This window comes from Podarcis liolepis, assembly GCF_965112155.1.
Source record: "Podarcis liolepis genome assembly, chromosome: 2".
NCBI lineage: Eukaryota > Metazoa > Chordata > Lepidosauria > Squamata > Lacertidae > Podarcis > Podarcis liolepis.
This window is the reverse complement of record NC_139555.1, coordinates 17,553,014-17,567,126: the sequence shown is the minus strand read 5'-3', so window position 1 is coordinate 17,567,126 and position 14,113 is coordinate 17,553,014. Positions and strand designations below refer to the sequence as shown.

The 14,113-nt window shown below is 45.8% G+C and overlaps 1 protein-coding gene across 3 annotated transcripts in view; it reads left to right on the top strand.

Annotated features, from left to right (window-relative positions):
- Nucleotides 1-201: 201 nt before the first annotated feature.
- Nucleotides 202-14,113, top strand: part of CA10 (carbonic anhydrase 10) — a 339,679-nt gene continuing 325,767 nt past the window's right edge. The window contains exons 1-2 of one of the 3 annotated variants that reach the window (XM_083490417.1): nucleotides 202-747; nucleotides 1,895-2,394. In XM_083490417.1, coding sequence (XP_083346543.1) covers nucleotides 2,334-2,394 — 61 coding nt within the window. In that variant the 5' untranslated portion in view covers nucleotides 202-747; nucleotides 1,895-2,333. Of the gene's footprint in view, nucleotides 748-806; nucleotides 886-1,067; nucleotides 1,086-1,894; nucleotides 2,395-14,113 lie in introns of those variants that run through there. The other 2 variants (XM_083490418.1, XM_083490419.1) reach the window with 2 other exon arrangements.

The window sequence follows — 14,113 nt, the reverse complement described above, 5'->3', positions numbered from 1 at the left end:
CGCCCTTAAACCACCTGGGGCCGTCTGTGCGCTTTGAAAGTTGCCCTGCTTTTCTGGTCCCCTCCAGCTTCTTCCTGGGGCTCTGACGCCCCTCCGCCATTAACCTGCCTCCGCTTTAATGTAGTGTGTAAAAACAAAACAAAAAAACAAACCTGCAATGGCCCAAAGAACTGAGAAAGAAAGCTTGCCCCGAGAACAACGCCTGGATGCTTTGCGCACGGAACGAGCCGCCGCCTTCCTTTGCAGCTAGGGATTGCTTGCTCCTCCGCTGCGCTTTCCCCGGCTCGCCCTCAATCCCAGGTCCCCAGAAAGAGCCGGGATTGCAGCTTGGGCTGCAGTCAAGAGCCAAGGCTACCTGGGATGGCCGCTGCAGCCGCCGTTGCTGCTGCTGCTGCTGCCGCTTGGTTTTTGAGCCACACGCGCCGCCTCCCGTAGCGGAGCGCTCGCGTCCCCGCGCGCCTCTGCCTTGCGCCTCGGTCCCTGCCTCGGCAGCGCATTGAGCTGGCGGAGTGTCGGAGGTTGGCTCGGGCGCTTTGGAGCCCGGAGCGCGCGGTTCCCTGGACTCGGAGGGGAAAGGCAGGGAGAATCCCCATGAGAAAATCGCCGTGAAAGTGTGGTTTCATTTTATTTTTGTACCCAAAGCGAAGGGGCTGTCTGGCAGCCGCTGGGTCCTCGCTATTTATCGTATGTGTGGTGAGGGCACTGCAGGAAAACTGAAAGAGGAATGATGCCCGCGTCCCATATGAGGTGAAGGGGAAACGGGAGCTTTGGGGAGGGGTAAGTATGCAACCGCGCGCCGCGGAGATATTAAATGAATGGCGGCGTAACGCGACACAGGTCTAGTCAAGAGCAAGCCCCGTTGAGATCGGTGGGACTTACTCCGAGGTAAGTGCGTTTAAGCCTTAAAGGGCTGCAAGCTTGTACTCCCTTACCATGGAGTGTTGAGTCCCACACTGAACTCGATGGGGCTTACTCCCGAGTAAGACACGCATTGGGATTGCGCTGTGTTACCGCGGGGGTCCGCTCAGGCAACTGCTACTTTTGCGAACTCTCTTAGCAGTTTCTCTTCGGTTTTCGCGCAATGGGTAATCGTTTCATTTATTTATTTATCTGCATGCAGATTTCGGAAGGGGAGAGAGAGAGAGAAAAAGGGCGTTGCATATTTTCTGGGTTATCGAGGTTCGCTCTTGTAAACAGGGGGCTTGGGTCCGGGAGGAGGGAAACCAGTGTGCACTCAAGTCAGTTAAAGAAGCGGGGAGCCTCTCTTGTGTGTACAGTTGATGTTTAAATTAAACATAAGAAAAACAGCCATTCCTCCGCGCGCGCCCCCCTCTCCCCCGCCTTAATTTTTGGACGCTTTGCCGATTTCATTAACCCCAATAAACTAATCAAGTGGTTAAAAGTGTCAAGTAAAGACTGGGAATGAATGTGTCTGTGTGTGTGTGTGTGTGTGTGTGTGTGTGTGTGTGTGTGTCTGTTTGCGGGGGGGGGGAGAGGAAGAGAAGAGAGGCTTGGCTCCGCAGTTATTTATTTATTTATTTATTTGCTTGCTTCCACTATGAATTCTCCCCAATAGCTTTGCAAGAAAGGAAGGGGGAGAAATGGAGAGAAGGGAGGGAGAAATATCTGTAGGCGAGGGAAGAACGACCCCTGCAGTTGCATTGCGGAAAATCTCCGTTGCTTTGCTGGAGAATTAACGGGAGCTTGAGCTGTGGGGTTTTTTGGGGGGTTTTTTTTTCTTTTGGCAAGGAAACCTGCGCTTGGTATTTTGTCCTCCCTCCCTCCCTCTCTCCCTCGCCCTCTCTCCTTGGTTTAGATGTAGGTGAAATAACCATGCGAAAAGCTTAAAATCCGTTGCAATGTGTATATTAATCTCCATGTCATCATTTTGTAGTGAGAGAGCTGGAGAGGAAGGCGCCGGGATGGTGTGATTGCCGTGGTGATGCCCCAGTGAGGCGTGCAGAGTTCGGGGACAACTTGGCAGTTCGGGTCCCCTGGAATTGAGAGAGACTTTCCGGAGCGGGGAGCAGCGGTCGGGCTTTTCCCCCCGTCTATGTCTTGTTGGGAGATCTGGTGGATTTTTCTCGCTCTCCTGGAGGAAGGAGAAGAAGAAGAAGCTGGTGCCGGCGGTTGGCTCCTTGGTCTCTGCTGGAGGGCGAAGGAAGAGAAGGGATCTCGCTTGAGCTGTGTGGAGGGAGAACTCGGACATGTGTCAGCACATCTGGGGAATACAGGCTGCGAGTCCGAAAGGGGGTTTTCTGGGTCCGTCCAAACTGCGATATTGATCCTTGTTTTTCTTCGCCGAGGGATGCACTTGGCATGAGAATCGGAGGATGGAAATTGTTTGGGAGGTGCTCTTTCTTCTGCAAGCCAATTTCATCATCTGCATTTCAGGTACGCAGCAAAACAGAACGAGCGGGTTCCCTTTCCCCTCCCCTCCCAATTACGTGCAAAGCAGTATACGTTTTGAAATTAACAGTGTTGCCTTGATTTTAAAAGTGTGCGGAATCGCGCACCCCCCCTCCCAAGAGCGTCTGTCCCTGTTGTTTTATTTGGGGCTCTGTGCATGGGTTGTAATAAAGAAAGGCAGTGGTGTTTGAGCTCCCACCCTCCAATCCCTCTCATCTACTAGGCTTGTGTGTTGGCTGAAATAAATGCACTGCTCTGCTTCATTAATCTTGAATGCGTTGTGGCTTTTGAAAGTTGCTCAACTTCTTGCTGTGGGAGGGCAGCTCTGTTTTCTGGGACATTTCAGGGTTTCCATAGCATTGGTTTCTGATTGGAGATGCTGTACACCTCCCTCTCTCCCCCCCACCTCCCCTCCGCAGCCCAAATTATTCCTCCAGGGGTGGGGGTATCTGTTCCTGACACCTCGCCTCCTTTTGGCTGGGCACCTAACGCTGTGCTTCTTGGCCTTCCGTCATTCTCCCCTCCTCTGTTTTTTGTTTTGTTCTGTTTTTGCAGGTAATTCCAGTTGTCAAAAAGATCCTGCCCAATTAATGACCAGCCACGGCCTGGCGCCTGGCGTTTAGGATTACAGTACAGCAATTTATTCTTAGTAGAAGACATGCTCTTTCTACTTCAGAAGCCTTGGCCGCCTCGTTTAATTTGTCACGTCACTCGCGCTGGAATAATTAACGCCCCAGCCAGAGAGAGCAATAGGGGAGGAGGACTGGACCCTCGGATCTGGTGTTTCAGGCACTTCAAACACCCCCCTGCTCCCCCGAGGGGGACCTTGGCTGCTGATTCCCTTCCCTGAAGGCAGATGCCTTTGCCCTCCGGCTTGAAAGCAGAGGTGAAGCAGCCACTGGAGCAAGCATGAAAGCCCCTGGGGGAGGCCCTTTTCTGCCAAGCGAGTGAAAACATAGCCCTCCCCGCTGTCTCAGGCTTGTTGGCTTGAACCAGATCTCTGCTTCTCCTTGCTGTTTGGCAGGGCTAGGATTTGGCAGCCCCCATTTTTTTGAAGTTAGCCACCCGCTGTGCTCTGGAAACTGCGAGCCTTTCAACTTCCATCTTCTTTGGTTTTCCTCCACTCCTCCAAGCTACGCTTGGCTCTTGCCTTGCCCTGGCAGCCCTCCTCCAGAGTGGTGTCATCTGAGGCTGATCTCACACACTGATCCATTGCCTCGCTGGCCAACCTTGCAGACTTGCCATGTTCTGGGTTTGGAATGCTTGTGTTCAGAGCCTCTCGGAATTCTCAGCTCTAATAACTTTTGCATGGTGGAGGAGGTAGGAAGATAAATTCCCAGCCCTCGCTTGCTCTTGCTTTCCCCTCCTCTTTATTTGGCAGAAGCGTCCAAAGCCCCCTCAGGAAATCGCCTCGCAACAGCAGCTGCTCTGTGCTCTTTGGCAATTTCTCACCTCATGCACCAGCCTGTCCCCTTTTTCCCCCAGCCTCGTTTGGAGAGGTGCAGGGCTTTCCCTTCTCAGTTGCTTTTCTGTTGAAGACCCCCAGCCCTTTTCATTTTGTGCGACATCAGGTCGGAAACCCTCTCCACCATCTTCTGCTGTTGTTGCTCTAAGCCAAGGTGCTGTTGCAAGGGGAGGTGGGGGGGGGGCACACTGCAATACCACCCCCTACTGGCTGGGCCAAGAACTGCTATAGGGAGGGAAAGCTCTGCAACCATCCACACTCTCACTATTCTTCAAAAGCTACCTGATGTAATAGTTGGTGCAAAAACGAATGCGGCAGTGAGCAAGCTTGATTTTTCTCCTGCTTTCCCACACGTGAGAGGGCAAGGAGTTGCATACCCACTGGGAGCCCTGTCTATTCAAGAGCATTCTTGTAGGTCTGCCAGTGCTGCTGTCTCCCGCTTGTGGCTCACGCCACCTGTGCCCAAGTCTTCCATCTGGAGGGCTTTATTAAGTTGCATCAAAGCCAACATAAATCTTATCCTGAAGGTTTCGACCCCAGGGATTTGGTGGTGGTGACTAGGGTGAACAACTGGCTCATCCTATGCTTCTTTTTCAAATAGGGGCTTGCATTAAAAAATAAATTAAGAAGAAGAAGTCTGGATAGGCCTGGTGGAAATGAAAAAACCCCAAATGTCAGTGTGGCAAAGAAGGAAAGAAAAAGTAAAAACAACACCACACTAAGTCCAAATAGCAAGCTGATATTTTGTGCATGGGATGCACTTACCTGTTTTGTCATATGGTCCAGGGTATGAGAGCATCCTTTGATAGCCGTCTTTTCTACTTGACTCAAATTGTGTGTGTGCTGGTAGCTTTACTGACACGGCTGGGTAAAGGAAGAAGTGTTAGAGCATAGAATGAATCCTGCTATGAATTTTTTCACCATTGACAACTTAATGAATGAAACCCTCTCTCTCTCTCCCCCCCCCCTCTATATATATATATCAGATGTGCAGTATAGGTAACTGGAAGCAAAGGAAAATATTTCTAAAGGTTTACATATCTGTAGCAATGTCTAAAATGAGGGGAAATGTACATTTGCCAGCTGAAACATTCAAATCAATTTCCCCCCTCCTTTGGTAGGTTAGGAAGGTAGAGGCAGCTGTTTGTTTTGGCTGCTTGCTTGTTCTGTTGGTGGATAGGATTCAGCATTAGTGACAGGATTTGTGCTTTTACCTTCATAGGCATGTAGGCATGTTTCCATGCATGGGGAAGGTCCCATTGGAATGATATTGTGGCAAATCAGCTAAACATAGCAGTCTGGGCTTTTTTGACCATGTTTGTCATAAAAATATGTTTTAAGAGCCTAGGAATAGGCTTGGAGAACCTTTGGCTACAATGTAATAGCCATTTAATCATGGCCATTACACTGCAAGTAATCTGGGTAAACATTCTTTTTTCCTTTACATAATTGAAATTAGCATTGTAGCAGTTTTCTGCTAACAGCCTTCCTAGCAAAGGGGGGCTGGGTGGGCTCTGCAATGGAAATTAGTGGTACCTGAAGCGTTGTGGCAGACCACTTAAATTCAGAAGGTGTGTTAAGGGTGCTCCATATGGGGGAACAAAATGTGTTCATTATCATTTTGCCAATCCCTGGCTGCTTAACATTCCTCATCGAGTCACACAGGTAATTCAGTTAACGCCAGGGTTTTAGTTACTGAAGTGTTGGCACGGTTTACATTAGCCAGAAGTGGTTTTGATAGAGAGAAGTGGATAAATTGTGGTGTTCTTCATCTCTGCATTATATTGGAAGCTTGGCAGTGTTTATTTATTTTTTGCTCATGAAATAATGCGTACTTTTCATGCGTACTGGATGTTTTCTATTTCTGGTAAAAAGCAGGAGGGGTGGTGGTTGGGTTTTTGCATCTTGTAGGTGTCATTTTCTAAGACCTGAGTGATTATCAGAATAGACAATTTTTAAATAAAATAATAATAATCTGAAATGTGGCATCTGAGTGCTGTGGAAAACCCGATCCTCCCAGGAAGTCGGATGCTGTCACGGTCTCCAGCCCCCCTAATGATGCTACAGTAAAGCATTATTAATTGAGTGTTGTGCCAAGGAAACAATGTCAAAACAAGGATGCTAAAATGAGATCCCACCCGGCTGCCGCTCCCAGGGACCTTCAGATAATCGTGACACTGAGTAAAAGGCATATGGATTACGTGTTCTGTGCTCCTTTGGCCCAAATCCCTTTTTCCGTGTAATGCCACGACAGATTAATTAGCAGCAACATTTGCAGCTGTAGGTGGGATGCTCCCGATCACATAATGGCTGACACATTTCTCTGCGCTGTCATTTATTTTGCACAAGCCTTGGGTAATGTTTGCATAACGTTAGGAAGGAGTCAGCCAGGTGCGATGGAAAACAACAGAGTCTCTGCTTTAAACATTGGCGATAGGCACTACGAACATACCAGAGCGGCAGGCATTCTGGTGAGATGTTTTGTTTTGGACAATGGTGTCTCAGTAAAAAGCAGTTCCTGACTAGAGTACCTAATATTTGCCACACAGCTTGCTGTTACAATTAGGTACACTGTTATGTGCTCAATCTGGACGGACACCATTAAGTGTGAAAATCAGTTGGTCTTAAGGATCATTAGCAGTGCGCTAAATTGTTGATGAGGTGTTGATAAATTCATGAGATGGAAGCATACAAGAATGAAATACATCTCAGTAATGCTCCAGAACATTAAGGTGTTACTTTGGTGCGGTCATGTTTGTGTCTCTGCACATCTAAAAAACTTCTGTCTGACGTGTAAGCCATTCTTTGGGGCCCTCAGTCACAAAGCCATGCCTTGCTAGAGTGCTTCCTTCAAGCCTGTTGTGAATATAGGAGAGAGCGGCTCTGGCCATGTGCAGAGTATTTTATCACCACTGAATAACCACAGTGATGTTACTCGTATCTGAGATTCAGAAATGGAAGCTTCCAGGTCAGAAGTACCTCAATTTCAGAAATGAACTGATGCTTCATGATTGACTTACCACATCCATTAATCGTGTTCATTAATTCTACCAACTAAGTCTACCAAAGTGGAATTCAAAGTGATGTGCAGTTGAATACAGGATTGGAAACCATGAACTTATCACCATGGCTTGCTTCCATAATTATTAATTTCAGTTTATCCTTGTTGGTTAGTTTAAATCCAGAAGCAGATGCTTCTAGTCTCCTCCTCCTAATTATATTAGGGAAGGGAATGGAATGCATGCCTGAAGCCCACCCTGGCTCATTCATGCTGCACTGAACGGTGATTTAGTGTTGGGTCTCTAGCTGTTGTTGGACTACAACTCCCATCATCCCCAGCTAATAGGATGAGTGGTCAGGGATGATGGGAGTTGTAGTCCAACAACAGCTGGAAGCCCAAATTTGAGAAACACTGTGGCAATATCTGAAGCCTGGTCACCTTCCTAGTGGTAAATTTATTTTTGACCATTAAAGTAAAATCAGAAATTGTTGACACATGGGTAGTGCCCTGTTATTAAGCCTGCATGTGTCCCTAATCATGCTTTATATAAATATTCATGTTACACCTGTATCCACAGGTGTGTGGTATTTGAGCTGGAGATCATTGCACTCCATAGGTGAACTAATGCTGGATCTCTACTGATCCCTTGTTCAGGGTAGTTATTAAGAATTGCTGGATTCTTCGATTAGAAGCAAAATGATACATTTTTATGTACTGAGTCAAAATGGTGGTCATAGAGTAAAATGGCTTTGTGGATTGTAGTACCAAAATGAAGAGTTTGTTTACACAATGGCAAAATAATTCTTGGAGCAAAATTATGCACAACCTACTCAAACTCATGTTATACTTGGTTTCGTACTACAATAGAGAAAGATGGAGGTAGGGATTTTTTCCTTTCTAATTAGAACTCGTATGTTCTGTTTGTTTGTTTGTTTTGATTAATACCTTTTATTGTTAAAATGTAGAAAGAACAGCAGTACTAGTATATCATAATACAACAACACTAGACATACCAAAGAAAAACAAGCAAAACGAAACTAGTCACTGGAAGGTCTTTGTGGACGACAAAGCAGATTTTTAATTGTTGTCATATCCAGTGCTTTTTTTCCTCCTAAAAAAATGTTTAGGGGTACTCTCATTTTGACCACCATTTTATAGTTCAAATTGGGAAAAATAAATACAGTAAATAGAAAAAGGTACAAGGAACATGCATTACTCATATTGAAATACTGCCTCTCAACGAGGAGAAGAAGAAGAAGAAGAGTTTGGATTTGATATCCCTTTAAGGAGTCTCAAAGCGGCTAACATTCTCCTTTCCCTTCCTCCCCCACAACAAACACTCTGTGAGGTGAGTGGGGCTGAGAGACTTCAAAGAAGTGTGACTGGCCCAAGGTCACCCAGCAGCTGCATGTGGAGGAGCGGAGATGCGAACCCGGTTCCCCAGATTACGAGACTACCGCTCTTAACCACTACACCACACTGGCTCACACGAGGCCAAACTTTCATCATTAAAACAACACACATCCACATTCCACACTACTTCACACATTAAACGCTTGCTTCCGTCTGAGACTCAGGAAACAGTGTGACAGGAAATGAGGCCGCCATCGGGAGTAGCAATGGTACTGACGATTCACCGTGCTAGAGAAGAAACTAATTTTTTTAAAAATAAAATAAAATAGTTTTTTCTCCCGTAGATTCACAAAATGTTTATGGGTATGCGTACCCCTGAGTACCCCCAGGGAAAAAAGCACTGGTCATATCATAAGTGAGGAAAGGTGTTGGAAATATGGTGTGGTTGCAGTAGAGGCCTAGGGTGTATTCAGACATGGGGTCTATTGTATTGGCTTTCCTGTTGAAGACTTAAATGTTCCTTTTGCTCTATTACCTCTTGTGTCATAGAATTGTGACTTTTTGATCGATATACTTCCATGTCACACTAAATTTCCTTCACACCAGTGGGTGTCGTGTGACACAACAAGGGGACACCTTTTATACACATTCAGGCTTCTGTTCCTCCATGAGGCTAGAACCGCCCCCGATTTTGTCCCCTGAGCAATGGTGGCATGATCCATGAAAACAGCTAGGAAAATACAACACAAAACTCCCGTGTTACCAAAAACGGGGCATTCCAGGATCCATTCAGATTCCGGGATGGCTTCTGTAATTCCTGGGTGTCCTGGTCAAATCGGGACAGTTGACAGGTATAGTATATACCACATTCTGCTTTTCAATGTGTGCAGTGTGTAGCCAACCCATGTTTATTTCTTCCCATGCGCACAGTACAAGCCACACATACAGAACTTTCCTCTTCGCACACTTGGCAAAGTTTTCATGTTACACATTCCAGCAATCCTTGGATTCCCCTTGGATGGGGAATAAGGCATTTATAGTGACAATCAAGAAAGCATCTATGATTGCAGAATCTCTTCTTCCAGGCTTTTTAATGGTGTAGGAGTTCAATATATCTAGGTCACTGGGATTTACAGAGATGGGATGGATGAAATATTTATGAATCTTACATTTTTAATGTTTTATTGATGGGCCATATTGTTTTGTTTCTCTGTGTTACATAACCTACCCTGGGATCACTGGTTAGAGGAAGGGCAGGATAAAAATGAGATTGATAATTGCGATGACGATAGCAAAAAGACAACAACAAAATGAATAGGTTTCATTTGACTACCTCTATTTATTCACTTCCTTTTAAAATTATAATAATTTTCACTTCATCTTTGTGCAATAATAATAAAAATCTGCAAATCAAGTGTTCTTCATAACGATAACATCTCAGAAAGTGCATAGTACTCCAGCTCTTAAAAAAAAATTATTTGGGTTTTCACATTAAAATTTTACAATCACATATCCAAACATAAAAACAAGATTCCAATGAATCTCTTGGACTTCCCTCCTTCCCTTTGTGGGTCCTATTGTTAATCATTTCCTCCTGCATCTTTTATGATAATCAAAATCTTTTACCTCTCCATTGTGTCCAAAATCCACCATTAAACTGCAAGTGTTATTCCAATCCTACTAACAATTTTACAATGGTTTTTAAAATAAGTTATAAAATTTTGCCATTCCATATAAAAATTTTGGTCTTCCTGATTCTTCTGGTCATTATGGCCATTTTGGCATAATCCATCAACTTGATGTGCCTAGTACTCTAAACCAGGCACCCCCAACCTTCGGCCCTCCAGATGTTTTGGACTACAATTCCCATCACCCCTGACCACTGTTAGCTAGGGATCATGGGAGTTGTAGGCCAAAACATCTGGAGGGCCGCAGGTTGGGGATGCCTGCTCTAAACCCATTCCTTGGGGGGGGTCCCTTTAATTATTGCATCTTCCATTGCTTTCAGTAGAGCAGATAGAGAGGGGCATTCTACCAAAACCAGATAACAAGCAACAACCATTTTGTATGGGGCTTGCATTCCTGGCATGTTTAAGCCTGCTTCCCAGCCAATTCTGGGGGTGACATAATGCGCCTGGTCGCAGGTCAATCGGATGTGCTTAAAATGCTTGTTGCCTGTACTGAAGGGCTCCGTCTCACCAGTTGTCTAAGGGTGTTAAAGTTCTAAGCAAGTAGGGGGTGCAGGACGTTGCTCCTTTGACCTCACCACACTGAGTCGTAAAATCGAAAAGGGTGTTGCGGGTGTGTTTGCCTCAACACGCTCACAGTTCTTCCCATGACTGGGAACTGGGACACAGGTGGCGCTGTGGTCTAAACCACTGAACCTCTTGGGATTGCCATCAGAAGGTCGGCAGTTCGAATCTCTGCAACAGAGTGAGCTCCCGTTGCTCTGTCCCAGCTACTGCCAACCTAGCAGATGGAAAGCACATCAGTGCAAGTAGATAAATAGGTACCACTGCAGTGGGAAGGTAAACAGCATTTCCATGCTCTCTGGTTTCCGTCATGGTGTCCTGTTGTGCCAGAAGTGGTTTAGTCACGCTGGCCACATGACCCGGAAAGCTGTCTGTGGACAAACACTGGCTCCCACTGCCTGAAAGCGAGATGAGCATCACAACCCCATAGTCGCCTTTGACTGGACTTAACGGTCCAGGGGTCCTTTACCCAGTGCTTTTTTCTGAGGGGATGCAGGGGTACACATACCCCTAAACATATTGTGAAAATCTAAGTTTGGGCTCATTGCGGTATTTCAATATGAGCAGGGAAATAAGAGGTACCCCTAAGCATTTTTTATTTTTTATTTAGAAAAAAACACTGCTTTTACCTTCTTTTTTCTTGCAGTTCTTCTGGGAACCTGTGTGGTTCAGATTCTGAGTTGTGGGGAAGCTTGAAGGTACATTCAGGCCAAAATACTTATATGCCCCCTTCAGACCTTGCTGCTCAACACAGCAAGGCTAGGGGGAAGTGGGGCTGAAGAAGACTGCTGCACTTTAGGGTTCTAAGTATCTAAAGTGGGTTGTAACCGGACAAAATCCTGCTCCCTATAAGTATGTTTGGGAGTTTCTCAGAGCTGCACCGCCCACATCACCTGGGCATCCATGTATCACGTTGTCTGGACAGCATCTGCGGAACGAGCCCTTTAATTGCCGAAATCTCCATATTTTTAGCTGTTGGGGATATGTCACAGAAGGATAGTTTAATTATGGTGTGCATTCTCTATTGGAATTATTTTTATCAGATGGCTAAACCAGAGGCTAAAGGCTATCTCAGCTGGTGTCTTGCAAGACGACAAGATCTTTCTCTTGTTAACTATTTTTGAGTTTTGTCTTATAATCATACTCTTAATTAAATTACCACTTCAGACCTTAAAGACAAATTTATTTTAAGAACACTATCTTACAAGAGTCTCAGTCGGGTTTGACGACTACTTGGTGGCAGAGTTCTCTTAGTCAGCTAATGAGAAGAATACATGTATTTTCAGTAAAATAAAATGAAAATGATTTATTCTTTGTTTTGCCCCAGATGAGGGATGGTTAACCCATGGTCCTCTGGATATTGTTGGACTGCAACTCCCATCATCCCTGGGTAGTGTTTATGTTTGCTGGGACTTATGGGAGTTGGAGTCCAGCAACCTTGGGAGGGCAATAGGTTCTCAATATTCTACAGTACAGCTCAGAGCCATTAGGGTCTTCAGGAATTACTAGCTAGTTCTGTCTGTCTGTCTGAGCTTGCCTGTCTGCCTGTGTCAACCATGAACCCAAAGAAGTAAACAGCTGACATTTTCAACGCTTCTTTGCCTAGCTGTCTGAATGCAATGCTTACCACACATGGTCAGATGTGGCTTTCTGCAAGCTGCTGATAATAAATAACTCTTAGGGTGGAATTCAATGTCACACTATTGCAAATGTTTTGCCTGCACAAGCATATCAGCTTGCCGGATGCAATTATCCCCACTCCCCTCCCCTTCCTCTGTGCACTGTTCTGGGGATTCTCTCGCCCCCACAAGCGAATTTGGGGGTGCACGTGGGGTGGAGGGAGGAGAGGGGATCGAGCCCCATTGGGCAAGTGGACGTTTTTTTCTTGCACAGGATTTCGGTTTGCAGGATTTGTTAAGTGATTTCCATCCTACAACATTTTTTTTTTTAATTGCTAAAAGCTTTTCTGCCCTCCCACAGAGCATGTCCACAGTGAATTCGGCAGTTATTATTTGGAAGGGTAGTGGTTTTCCTGAAACTGGCAAGTTCATGTGTTCCTGTCAGGGACTGGGCAGAGGAAGAATGGTGGAGACCACCTCCCCAGCCTGACCCTTCCAGAGAAGAAGAAGACAGTTCAGAATTACAACAGGGGTTTGAGGGAGGTCACAGCTCAGAGGCAGATGAGGGGAAAAGCTGGGAAATAATGGGAGAGGAGGAAGAAGAGGCGGAATCACCAGGAGGGCAACAGCTGATGGACACAGTGTATTTAGAAAGCATTCCCCCCCTCTCCCAGAACACGGCAGGCCTTGAAAGTAGGAGAGCAAAGGGCTGAGAAGCAAAAGGTCCTCAGCACCACCCATAGAGGAGATGATGAATGAGGAAGTGGGAGAAAAAGGGGATGGAGAGTGACTCAGGACAACACCATTATTCCGAGAGGCTGTATTCCTGAGCCTCTCTCTGTGAATATTGAATAAAAGCTGATGGGACTTTTCCTTGTCTCGTCCGTTCCTGGCAACCTGCCATGGGAGTTGGTTCCTCCGCTGCCTGACAGTTCCTTAGACATTCCCCATATCAGTAGTGGGGATTCTGATATCTATGCAGGCTGCTGGGCACCTAGCCATTTCCACAAGCACTGTGAACATCTGAGAGACCAGTGCAAGCCGAAATCTTTTGCATGTGTGAACTGTGTAAATGTGATGCCCGGTACAAATGTAACAGATGCATAAAAGAAACACCATGAGAGTGTGTGCAAAAAAAGTTGCTTTTTGCATCAGTGTCTTGCTCCTGATTCTTACATGCAAGGCTTTTTATTGCTGTCCTAATGTATTTCCTCTGTGCTTACTGCTAGTCCCTTTGTTGTTGTGGTTTAGTTGTTTAGTCGTGTCCGACTCTTCGTGACCCCATGGACCAGAGCATGCCAGGCACTCCTGTCTTCCACTGCCTCCCGCAGTTTGGTCCAACTCATGCTGGTAGCTTCGAGAACACTGTCCAACCATCTCGTCCTCTGTCGTCCCCTTCTCCTTGTGCCCTCCATCTTTCCCAACATCAGGGTCTTTTCCAGGGAGTCTTCTCTTCTCATGAGGTGGCCAAAGTATTGGAGTCTTTGCTTCAGGATCTGTCCTTCCAGTGAGCACTCAGGGCTGATTTCCTTCAGAATGGAGAGGTTTGATCTTCTTGCAGTCCATGGGACTCTCAAGAGTCTCCTCCAGCACCATAATTCAAAAGCATCAATTATTCGGCGATCAGCCTTCTTTAAGGTCCAGCTCTCACTTCCATACATCACTACTGGGAAAAGTCCATCTTTATTCTTCCTTGTCCATGTTTGAAAGGTTAGCAGCAGATGAGCTTGTGCTCGTCCTGTAGAATATGCTGAGTGCCTGGTTGCTACCAAAGCTAGATGGTATGACTTATTTCTAAGGCAGAACTTCAAAACCCATACCCTCCAACATTTCTCCAATGGAAATAGGGACTATTATTATTATTATTATTATTATTATTATTATTATTACTCCACCCACCTGACTGGGTTGCTCCAGCCATATTGGAGGCTTCCACCATACAGTATATCAAAATATAATAAAACGTTAAACATTGTAAAAACTTCCTTATACCTTATACTTATACCTTATTCCT